The 12,861-nt window shown below is 34.9% G+C and overlaps 1 protein-coding gene across 2 annotated transcripts in view; it reads left to right on the top strand.

Annotated features, from left to right (window-relative positions):
- The window catches only part of XRCC4 (X-ray repair cross complementing 4), a 291,571-nt gene that overhangs the window by 28,958 nt on the left and 249,752 nt on the right, over positions 1 to 12,861 (top strand). For both annotated transcript variants that reach the window (XM_007977339.3, XM_073014634.1), the window contains 2 exons: positions 138 to 286; positions 6,239 to 6,414. In XM_007977339.3, coding sequence (XP_007975530.3) covers positions 148 to 286; positions 6,239 to 6,414 — 315 coding nt within the window. In that variant the 5' untranslated portion in view covers positions 138 to 147. The remainder of the gene's footprint in view (positions 1 to 137; positions 287 to 6,238; positions 6,415 to 12,861) is intronic.

Below are 12,861 nucleotides of genomic sequence, written 5' to 3'. Positions count from 1 at the left end.
GAACCTATTATACAGTTTTTTTGTTCTGCTTATTTTCTTACTTCCTTGGTGTTTGTGTAGCTGAGAGGCCAGTACAGAAAAACATTATTTGAGTTACAGTTTCTTTTAAAAATATTAATTGTATTCTCCTGTTACAGGTATTAAGAAATGGAGAGAAAAATAAGCAGAATCCATCTTACTTCTGAACCCAATATTGCTCATTTTCTACAAGTATCTTGGGAGAAAACACTAGAATCTGGTTTTGTTATTACACTTACTGATGGTCATTCAGCATGGACTGGGACAGGTAATATTAAAAACAAAGTTTTTAAAAGTAAAATTTGAGTGTGCTATTCTTCAATCCTCAGTGATACTTCTCCAATAGATATTGGGTAAGATACGAATTTTACTTGCTATTGCTGTCAAATTTATATACAGGTTTGTAATATTTAATGCCATTTTCTATAATTGATAGTAATAGAAAAACAAGAATGTGTCCTAGAAAATTCTGGTTACCATTTGAATCTTAGTAACTTGGATTTGTTCAGAGTTTTAAAATGATCTCTTTATAGAAAATATAAATAGTACTTTCTAAATATATCTTTTCTCAGGACCCCAGGGAAGAAGTCTGGGGCAGAGGAAGGAGATTGGTTAGGTAAATGGGTTTGTGTTGCCTTGGGGCAATGGAGTAGTAGTAGGTTATTTATTTATTTATTTTCCCCAATGAACATGTATTACATTTGTAACAACACAGGACCAGAGCCTAAAATTTTGTAATGCAAGGTTCACACCCATATTTAGGATCTTGGCTGTGCTTTTAGGAAATACGTTTTTTATTTTTTAACTCTTTGTTGATAGTATTTTAAAAATGCTAATGACCATCAAATCATGTATGGAACATGATGGATATAAAGTAAAAGTATTTAGAATTATATTTTCCTTATATAGGAAGTTTTAATACCCTTCTAAAGTATCTTATTGAAAGATTTAAAGAACTATTTTTATAATCATGCAAAAGTCTTTTCTAGAGTTATGTTGTGAATAATGTTTTCTGTACGATAATTTTTTCATGTTAATTTGTATACTATTTATATCTTCTATTAACTTTAGAAATATTTCCCTAGAATTTATTACCATGATTATTATATATCGTCTTTAAAATTACATTGTAAAATTTTGTTTCTTTCTTGAGCATTATGAATTCTGTTATACAACACAGTCAGATTGAATTTATACTTACAGAGTTTCAAAAAAATTATCTTTTTTGACACAGAACAAGTAATGTTGATGTAAGGATTCCTGTAAAATACAGAATTTTCAGGGATAATATTTGCAGTACTTATTATGGTATCTATTTAAGCTACACATTTCTCTGTAAGAGAAATCAGAAATCAGGTTGGTAGTTGCAGTTCAAGAGTAGAAGATTGGTCAGCTTAATTTTATGTATGCCAATTCAGAAGACAATATTTCTTGTTTTAGGGTGAAGGGTATATAAGGCTAAAGACCAGGGCAATAGATTAATGCTGGTCATCTGGGTGAGAAGAGCAGTTCTAACAACACAGCTTGGAAGCAAGTCCTAGGGGAAGTGGTTGCTTGTATGTAAGGAATACTGTATTTATAACTTTAGATATTTCTAATTGGCAAACGGCATATTCCATATATTAAGTTATTGTCAGACAGATGACCTTACGGTGTTTCAGGAACCTTAATTATCAAAAGAAGAGTCTGAATTCTATTCTAGTCCATAAGCCTCATTCACCAAGACAAAAATCAATGATAATATGTTATTTGAAATTTTTTATCACTAAATATTAGGGGGAAAAAGAGCACTTCATTAACTCTTATCTCTTAATTTAACCAGAAATGTAAGTTGATCTTAAATTTATGGAACATTTCATTTATATCATACAAATTGTGCTGGCATCATTCTTAATGATATTAACATGAATTATCGTTTCACTAGACAGTACAGATCTATATTGAGCGTAAGAGACACATTTGGTTTGTCAACACTCTACGCAATTATCTAGACCTACGAAATACGTTCTCAATGAATACTTTTTTGATTGAAAGAATGAAAGGATGTCTCAAATATATAAAACTGGTCTGGGGAAAAAGAAAATAAATTGTCCATTTTAGAGTTAGCATGTTTTTGAATGAAAACTCCAGTTTTATATTTACTTATTGTTGACATTTATCATAACTGCAGTATATTCTATCATTTATTTTTTAGCTAATGGAATTTAGAGTGACAAACTGTGATATCAAACTTACGTATTCTTTGGTAGATTGTTAACATTTTGGCTTCCTGTAGCAAACACGCTTGAAAACAGAAAATTTTATAGTGTACTATGTGGTCATTTTATTTTCAAAAATATCTAATAATGTTTAAATCTCTCATGTGTTTTATGCCTTCATTCATTTCTATCTTCTTGTTTACATATCAGGGACAAAATAGGAAATCAAATAATATAACAGCATGCCCATGTTTAGTTAAGGCTTATTCCGTAAATGTGATCTGGTACTTTACATGTAGACAATAAAATCACTGAGGACATTGAAACAATTAAATAATTGAAACATGGAAATGGATTTCCTTCCTATACCTTATCCTGTTTTTTTTGTTCAACATTTTGATTGCTGCAACCTTCAATTTGGACAACTTTTTTTCTCTTTTCATTTGAGTGAAAGTAAAAGGATGTAAGTTTCCTTTTAATCTCCCCCACGCTAAACTCACTGATTTCTGTTAGCAATGTTTTATCTAATGAATGTTTTTAAGGTCCAATTATCTAATTATCATGTGGTCTATCATCACATCAATATTACAGGGGGTTATATCACAGGGTTAAGTCACAAAGTGGGTTAATGATCGATGACTGTGACTTTTATAAGAATTCTTATTGGCAGTGGGAAACTTGTATCACCCATCTCTGGAGTAGTTTGAAGTTTATTAAAGAGTAAATTAAACTTTACTAATTGTTTTATTATCCACTAACTAGATCCACTTATAATTATCTTAAGCATTAATATTTTTTGACCTATATGGAAATAATAACAGAACTCAGTGGAAAGAGGATTTTAATAAATCAAGCAATGAAATGGGTTTATGATGCAGTACCAACTGGAATCCTAATGGTATAGTAAGACTGTATGTCTTCTGAGCTCCAGTACAAGCTTAGGATGTGTGCAGGCTTTTGGTTAGTTATACGTAGGTATCTGAAGGAAAAAAATCTTCTTTCCTCACTTACATCTTCATCTAACTATAAACACTGCAAAAGTGATGCTTTTCAGTGTCAAAGTGAGTCTCAGTCTGACTCCTACTAGTCTGAGAATGGTTCTTTGTTTTTTGGTCATGTTGCCCTGCTTATGTTTTATGCCTTATTATGTGATTCAGATGCATTCTTGCTGAATTTTATTATTTCCATCGCTTTTATTCTTGGTCACTGAAGTTTTAGAGCATCGAGTGCTTACAGCTGTAGTTTTTCCAGATGTTCTTGGCACAGAATTCAAAACTGGTGACCAGGTTGGTTTTTCAGGATTATGTAGGCAGTCAGATTTCCACATTTACTTTTATAGGAAATTTTCAAGTACATTTTTGAACAAATACCTGTTTTATATAATTTCCTTTCATATGTTTTTTTCTCCTTCAAAAATCAAATATTCCATAATCAGCACAGTATTCATTGGGAGAGGAAAACAAGAGGATATCTACGATGATAACTGACAAGATATCTAAAATGTTATCTAAGATATTAGCACTTGAATTTGAGCTCCATAGGCTAGCATTTTTGGAATGAATGAATGAATGATTACGTATTTTCAGACAGGTATCTTTTCATTTTAATGAAATTTAGAATACTTTTAACTAGATGCTTTTTAAATAGTTGTTCTCTATTTTCTTTTGTGTTTTCTTCACGTTTTTCTATGACTGCATTAAAGATGGCATCTGCAAATTTATTTCCTATTTCTCTGTGAAATAACTGTTCTTCCTAGGTATTGGTGAGTTAAAGTTAGGTACTTTTTAACATAATGCAAACATAAAATATGAAATTATTCCTTAAATAGGAAGCATTTATCTTCTTATTTTTGTTTTTTTTAGAAGAGCTACTAGGGCTTTTGAAATAGGTTTGATAGTGATGATCATATTAAATATGTCCGCTTCCAATAGAGAAAATGTGAAAGTGTTTTAGAAGCTGTTAATATATGAATATAAGCTATTTTTATTCTTACCTCGTTTCAAACGTTGTGTGAAGTATGAGAATCATATTTTATTATCAAAACTTATTATCAAAAATTGATCATATAAAATATATTGGTACCTTTCAAGACTCCGTTTTTCATTGACTGTCATGGGTCTTCCAGACACTTGATAGCATAGAGACCAAAGGTATGAAAATGTGTCTTCCATTTTAGGGATTATTTAATCATGATTTCCTTATATTCTGTAATATTTTATACTAATGTTGTTTTTAAAAATTATGGATGGAAATAATTTATCCAATGTTTCATATCTCTGCTTCACCTCAAAATAAAACATCCAGAGAGACATGAGTTAATCCCAGCTTCACCAGTTACCTACTACATCACCCTAAACTATGACTTGATCTCTGTGAGCCTCAGTTTTCTCTTTTGCAAAATGAAAATAATATCTGTTTTTCAGTTTTGTAAGGAATTAAAATAGATAAGTGTAATGCATAAGTATGAAATTATACAACCATATGGGACTTTTATTATTACTGTGATAGCCTAAATTAACACAGGAAACCATCCAGCCACACACACATTCCAACAAATACGAGATTAAATCTTGTAATTTTAAAAACAAACAAATATGCAGACCCATTGCCACTTTTGAGTGTAAGAAAGGGAAAACCTCAGATGCCATGTTTGAAGAGGTATTTCAAAACCAAAGTAATTGATGGGAATTAAAGCTTACCTGTACATTCATGGAATATCTGAACTAGATACACGTCTAGATGACAGTGAATATAATGTTTGAGTGAAGTGGAATGTTGAGACTTCAGACCTCTTATGGAATTGGAGTTGAGCTCTCAGTATAAAGAAAGGAACCTGGAAAAATATACTGTTAATAAAATAATCTTATAAAAAAACTACTACTCTCTGTCCTGGGGATGCAGCATAAAAATAGAACAATCCCTAAGGACTATGAGTGAATAAAAGTCTCAAGAAAAATCAGAACCCTAAACCTGTGTTATGTGTGTATGCGAGGTTTCAAATGGAACGCTTTGCCTCAAGTGTAAAAATCAAGGTGAGAAATTAACTTTCAAAACTAGTCTCGAACTGATGAAACTTGTAATGACCCCCAGAAAGGCAAACCAGCAACCTTCATTTAAGACCACTTCTTCCCAGAACACTTGCCACTTTGGCTAGAGGCGAGCTGTACTCAAACGTTACAAAGCATGAAAGGAAAACAAGTAAAACAAGAATTTTTCCACAGATAGAAGAAACATAATTTATACTCCAGGAGCCACACATAAATACAGAAATGAAAGAGATCTTAAAATACGTTTATTTAAATATTTAAAAGAAGGGTAGGGTAGAACAGGATATAATGGCAAAGGAACAAAGATAATACCTAGAACTGAAAATATGATTACTGAAACAAAAATCTCAATGATAGATAAAACATCAGCTTTAAAAATACCTGGATAAGAGAATTGGAAGCCAGATCTCTAGTATAGTATGTGTTGCAGAGGAGATGCTCAGTACATTTTAGTTTCCTTCCCATTCTTTCCTTATTTTCCTTTCATCCATATTTTCTGTTGTTGGCACATGATATGAGAATAATGAGCTCCACTTTTGCTTTTGTTTTACTCTGCTCATATGAGTGAGAAATACACTGTAGACTATTGAATCTTTGATGCAAGGAAGGAAGATGTTATAAAATATTGAGCTTATTATTCATTATAGGAAATTATCTGACTTTGACCTAAGAGCAGGTACACTAAGTGGAAGTTTCTCTAATAACTTCCAATGTGTTTCATCTGAGGACAGAGAAAGAATGTCAAGGGTTTAATTTATTTCTCATGAGTTGTGAGTCTAAATTAATGCATTTCTTAAAAATTGCTAGTTCAATAAAAAGGAATAATTTGATTTAAAAATGTGTAGTATAGGGATTGATTTTACTTGTTTAAATTTCTGTTACATGTGATAAATTAGTACTAACAGATAAACTAATATTTTCTCATGTGTAGTCATTTACTTTTCACTTTAAAACTTTTGTTAATATTTCCCATAGTTTCTGAATCAGAGATTTCCCAAGAAGCTGATGACATGGCAATGGAAAAAGGGAAATATGTTGATGAACTGAGAAAAGCATTGGTGTCAGGAGCAGGACCAGCTGATGTATACACATTTAATTTTTCTAAAGAGTCTTGTTATTTCTTCTTTGAGAAAAACCTGAAAGATGTTTCAGTAAGTAAAACTTTCCAAAATGTTACATAGTAAAATGTCAGAGCACTTATTGAGGGATTATATTTAAATTTAAGTAACTACTATATTATTCCCAGAACACCTCAGAAGCAAAAGCTTGAAAAGTACTTAGTTTCCGAATTGGAAGAGACTTCAAAGCTAAAGTCATTAAATATATTAATGAATCACGAAAAATAATTATTGGAAAATATTTTTAGTTTTTAATGCTTGAAAAATTTTAAAGTATTACAGAGTTAATTATAATCTTGAAAAAGGTGGGATCAGAAGTTTTAGCCATTGTGACAGGTCTTATTGAAATAAGTTTTGTGAAATATTGATTTTAAGAAATAAAATAATATATCTTTGAATATCAAATAATTATGACTTATTTTCTACTTTATTAGAGTGTATTTGAAATTTAAAAATAAAGGATACTTTATTTATATTGTCAGATTTAAAAATATTAAAATAGAAATAATTTGCAGCCTAAGCTTTGCAGACAAGAGTATCTGCTACTTATTCTGCTCAGTTCCTGCACCAATTCAGATCAAGGCAGGTGGTTTATTAAAGTCTTGCACTAATTATTTGTATATTTTACCTAAGTTGAATAGATATTGAATTTGTTTTTTTAACCAGTGGTTTTTAGTCATATGTGAGAGCTATCATTTCTGAAGGAGAGGGAAGGAAATGTTTGCTACATTAAGTTAACAAATAGCTATTGAGAATTTGTTTTAGAGCCCAACTTAGTTTAGAAAATTATTTTAAAACAACCTTTTAAATTCAGAATAATTAAAGAGATTTCTTTCATTAGAGAAACATTTGAAGAAACAAATGGAATCATTATAAATATATATTATCATGCAGGGAATAATACAGAGAAACTAGCCTTAGTAATTTATATTTAAAATAAACATTTTCTAATTAGCTGTCAAATTATGTAAGTTTCAATATGCTGCGTTTCTTAAAATGGTAATTTAAAATAGGTTCAGTAAGAAGGTTGTAACTAGCTACTACAATTTTGTTATTTATTGTAAGTGTTCTTTCCTATGGCCCAAGCTCAATCAGATGATATTATATATTACAGAAGTGCAGACTCTTCGAATATTTTGAAGCAGATCATTGCCAAATTGGGATCAATGCCATTTCCTATTCACTAAACATTTGCATTATTGTGTGCAGCCATTTTCTAGTTTTTATCTGTTTCATACATATTGATACATAATTCCAAATTAGTGAGGAACATTTTGGAAGGCTGAAAGGCTTTTGATATTTTTGACATGGTAAAAGATAGGGCTTGGTACAGTTGGCATTTATATTAATCTGTTCTCACACTGCTAATAAAGACATAACCAAGGCTGGGTAATTTATAAAGGAAAAGGATTTAATTGACTCACAGTTCCACATGGCTGGGGAGGCCTCACAATCATGGGGGAAAGCAAAAGAGGAGCAAAGTCATGTCTTACGTGGTGGCAGGCAAGAGAACATGTGCAGGGGAACTCCCCTTTATAAAATCATTAGATCTCATGAGACTTATTCACTATCATGAGAACAACACAGGAAAGACCCCCACTCAGGATTCAGTTACCTCCCACTGGGTCCCTTTTATAACACTTGGGAATTATGAGAGCTACAATTCAAGATGAGATTTGGGTGGAGACAGCCAAATCATATCATTCTGCCCAGCCTCTCATGTCCTCACATTTCAAAACCAATCATTCCTTCCCAACAGTCCCCCAGAGTCTTAACTCATTTCATCATTAATTCAGAAGTCCACAGTCCAAAGTCTCATCTGAGACAAGGCAAGTTCCTTCTACCTATGAGCTTATAAAATCATAAACAAGTCAGTTACTTCCCAGATACAATGAGGATACAGGCATTGGGTAAATATACCCATTTCAAATGGGAGAAATTGGCCAAAACAAAGAGACTACAGGCCCCATGCAAGTTTGAAATCCAATAGGGCAGTCATGAAACCTTAAAGTTCCAAAATGATCTCCTTTGACTCATATCTCACATTCAAGTGATGCTGATGCAAGAGGTGGACGCCCATAACCATGAGCTGTTCCACTCCTGTGGCTTTGCAGGGTACAGCTCCCCTCCTGGCTGCTTTCATGAGCTGGCATTGAATGTCTGTGACTTTTCCAGGGGCACAGTGCAAGCTGTCGGTAGATCTACCATTCTGGGGTCTGCAGGAAAGTGGCCCTCATCTTACAGCTTCACTAGGCAGTGCCCCAGTGAGGCCTCTGTACAGGGGCTCCAACCCCACGTTTCCCTTCCGTACTGCCCTAGCAGAGGTTCTTCATGAGGGCCCTGCCCCTGCAGCAAACTTCTGCCTGGACATCCAGACATTTCTATACACCATCTGAAATCTAGGCAGAGGCTCCCAAACCTCAATTCTTGGCCTCTGTGCACTTGCAGGCTCAACACAACATGGAAGCTGCCAAGACTTGGGACTTGTACCTTCTGAAACACGGCCCGATCTGTACCTTTGCCCATTTTAGCCACTGCTGGAGTGACTGGGATGCAGGGAACCAAGTCCCTAGGCTGCACACTGCAGGGGGGGCCTGGACCTGGCACAGGAAACCATATTTTCCACCTAGGCCTCTGGAGCCTATAATCAGGGGAGCTCCCGTGAACATCTCTGACATGCCTCGGAGACATTTCCCCCATTATTGTGGTGATTAACATTTGGCTCCTTGTTACTTATGCAAATTTCTGCAGCAGGCTTGAATTTTTCCCCAGAATATGGGTTTTTCTTTTTTGTTGCATTGTCAGGCTGCAAATTTTCCAGACTTTTATGATCTGCTTCCTCTTGAATGCCTTGCTGCTTACAAATTTCTTCTGCTAGATACCCTAAATCATTTCTCTCAAGTTGAAAGTTCCACAGATCTCTGAGGAAGGGGCAAAATGCCCGTCATCTCTTTAAATAGCAAGAGTGACCTTTAGTTCCCAGCAAGTTCCTTACCTCCATCTGAGAGCATCTCAGCCTGGACTTGTTGTCTGTATCAGCATTTTGTTCCAAGCCATTCAACATTTCTGTAGGAAATTCCAAACTTTCCCACATTATCCTGTCTTCTTTTGAGCCCTGCAAACTGTTCCAGTCTCTGCCTGTTACCCAGTTCCAAAGTTGCTTTCACATTTTCGGGAACCTTTATAGCAGCACTCTAGTCTACTGGTACCAGTGTACTGTATTAGTCTGTTCTCACACTGCTAATAAAGACATACCCGAGGCTGGGCAATTTATAAAGGAAAGAAGTTTAAATGATTCACAGTTCCACATGGCTGGAGAGGCCTCACAATCATGGCAGAAAGAGAAGGAGGAACAAAGTTACGTCTTACATGGTGGCAGGCAAGAGAGCATGTACAGGTGAACTCCCCTTTATAAAACCTTTAGATCTCATGAGACTTACTCACTTTCATGAGAACAGCATGGGAAAAACCCACCCCCATGATTTGATTACCTCCCACCATGTTTCTCTTACAACATGTGGGAATTATGGGAGCTACAATTCAAGATGAGATTTAGGCCGGGCGTCGTGGCTCATGCCTGTAATCCCAGCTCTTTGGGTGGCCAAGGTGGGTGGGTGACCTGAGGTTGGGAGTTCCAGACCAGCCTGACCAACATGCAGAAACCCTGTCTCTACTAAAAATACAAAATTAGCCGGGCATGGTGGCACATGCCTGTAATTCCAGCTACTTGGGAGGCTGAGGCAGGAAAATGACTTGAACCCAGAAGGTGGAGGTTACAGTGAGCTGAGATCACGCCATTGCACTCCAGCCTGGGCGACAAGTGTGAAACTCTGTCTCAAAACAAACAAACAAATAAAAAAACCAAAAAAACAAGATGAGATTTGGGTGGGGACACAGACGAACCATATCAGCCTAGATGGAGTACTTGCCATGGCTGGCAATACATCAGGTTTTACTCCTTCTATGAAGAAAGAACTTTAAGTCCTCTTGATTCATGTCTTCTACAGCTGGTTTGGCATCTGTCAGCATCAAAGACTCATAATAATCCTGAAAGATTTTTGCTTGCCACCCTGAAAGTAAACAACTTTATCAGAGCCAGCATCTTGAACTACAGGTACTACCTTTTCAACAAGTGTTCACAAGAAGTGGAAACAGCCTAAAAGATTACCAGCAATGCAAAAAGTGTGCTGGTTCCCTACAGAATGTCTTAAACCACTACATTGCAGTCTAAATAGGTGTCTCCTTATTTATTCATTTATTTATTTGTTTATGAGAAAGAAAAGGCTATTCTCAGAACAGTTTGATAAGGAGGAGTTTGTTCATGGCTTGACTTACTTGAGAGGTATTTTGGATATTTAAATGAGGTAAAACTTCCAGTGCTGTTGTCAGCCTTATGGATGGATGCAGCTGAGAGATCACAAGTTCATTTGGCCAAAGTGTCATGGTAATCTTCAGTATTTAGGATGTGCTTCTGCAAACTGATTTCAGAGTGACAATATCTCATAAATTCATCTGCTGGCAAAAAAAAAAAAATTGCAGACAATTGGAACAAAACATGGCAGACAATACTTTTTTGATACTAATTTTGCTTGGATGACCTAAAAATTGAGGAGTTTGTAATACTTTTCTTGATGACACAGACATCTGATTGTTGCCAAAAATGACCTCCTAAACTTAGAAGAAAGGAAAAGAATGAATATAAATTCAACTCAAAAAGTTGTGAGTTCTGTTGTTTCTTAATGTAAGGTTGTTCCCATGTGACAAAGAGTTGCTCCCAGATGCATACCTCTGAGAGTCAGGATTTTAGACATTTATTGCCATCAGTTCAAGAAATTTTGTGTATCTAATTGTGTGTTCACTGTACAATTTGAACATTTTGGATATCTAACTTATATAAGAATTGTCTGAAATTTATGTTTATAACAAATATTCTTTTTTTTTCTTAAAAGGAAGTAACCACTATTTTAGTATTCAAAAATACCTGATATTTTGAAAATACTATCTTATGGTTTGTCTGAGTGAGAGAATTACAAATTTTTTTCTCTTTCTCTTTTTTGAGATGGAGCCTCGCTCTGTCATGCAGGCTGGAGTGCAATGGTGCAGTCTCAGCTCCCTGCAACCTCTGCCTCCCAGGTTCAAGTGATTCTCCTGCCTTAGCCTCCTGAGTAGCTGAGATTACAGGTGCATGTCACCATGCCTGGCTGATTTTTGTATTTTTAGTAGAAACGGGGTTGTGCCATGTGGGCCAGGCTGGTCTGACCTCAAGTGATCCGCCTGCCTCAGCCTCCCAAAGTGTTGGGATTATAGGCGTGAGGCACTGCACCCAGCCAGAATTACCAATTTCTAATGTAGTGAAATATTTTAAATTTTAAACTTTTTGTCAATATTTATACACATGTTTTAGGAGCAGTGGGTCCAAAATTTTCATGAGATTGCTTTTGAGCTTATCCTCTCTAAACTTCCCTTAGGCGTTAATTGGCTTTTCTTTATAGATAACATAGATCCTTTCATTTTAGCTTCATTCTCATTTGAATAAATGTCGGGTGAACAGCTACACACTAATTTCTTTTCTCCATAGAGTGCGAACCCATGTGACCCTTCCTGCCTAGTGCTCTTCATTTAACAGTAGATTGTTCTGGTTGAAAGCATACTGTAGTGCCAGCATTTGGAACTCCTCATCTCTTCAGCGCAAGGACTGTCACTCACACAAGAGATCATTTGTGTGCTTTAGGTCACTGTTTTCCCTCTACCTTTAACAATTTATCCTGATTTTGCCATACAGACTTTGTCCTGCTAACAATGCATCTTAATGAATAATATATTCATCTTCCTTGTTTGCTTTCATATCTCACTGTGTTTCTTTAGAAAAAATTCATTTATGAGTCAAAGAAAAGTACTTAATTCTTTTTGATAAGAATAAACTTGGGCTAATCATTTAACCTTAACTTCCTCATGATTCTGTTTTTTCATCTGTAAAATTTTAAAGTGATTTCTTAGATTAATTCCAGCTCAGCAAACATGTTGTAGAGCTACATATGTATGTATCTATACATGTGTATATACATATATATGTATATGTGTATATATATACATATCTATATATACATGGACGTATGTATATGTATGTATGTGTATATAAACATTTTGGCTATAAGGATATGTCTTTCTTAAAAAAATTAATTTAATTTAATTTTAGGTTCTGGGATACATGTGCAGGATGTGTAGATTTGTTACATACGTAGGCACGTGCCATGGTGGTTTGCTGCACTTATCAACCCATCACCTGGGTAGTAAGCCCAGCATGCATTAACTGTTTTTCCTGGTGCTCTCCCCTTGCCTGGACCCCCTGACCAGTCCCAGTATGCATTGTTCCCCTCCCTGTGTTCATGTGTTTTCGTTGTTCCCCGGTGAAGGAAGCCATGAGGTTTGAAGAAAAATTAAACATGATTTAGTACATATATATATCTGTATGTATATACA

Source organism: Chlorocebus sabaeus, chromosome 4, assembly GCF_047675955.1.
Source record: "Chlorocebus sabaeus isolate Y175 chromosome 4, mChlSab1.0.hap1, whole genome shotgun sequence".
Classification (NCBI taxonomy): Eukaryota; Metazoa; Chordata; class Mammalia; order Primates; family Cercopithecidae; genus Chlorocebus; species Chlorocebus sabaeus.
This window is presented reverse-complemented; position numbering and strand designations above follow the sequence as displayed.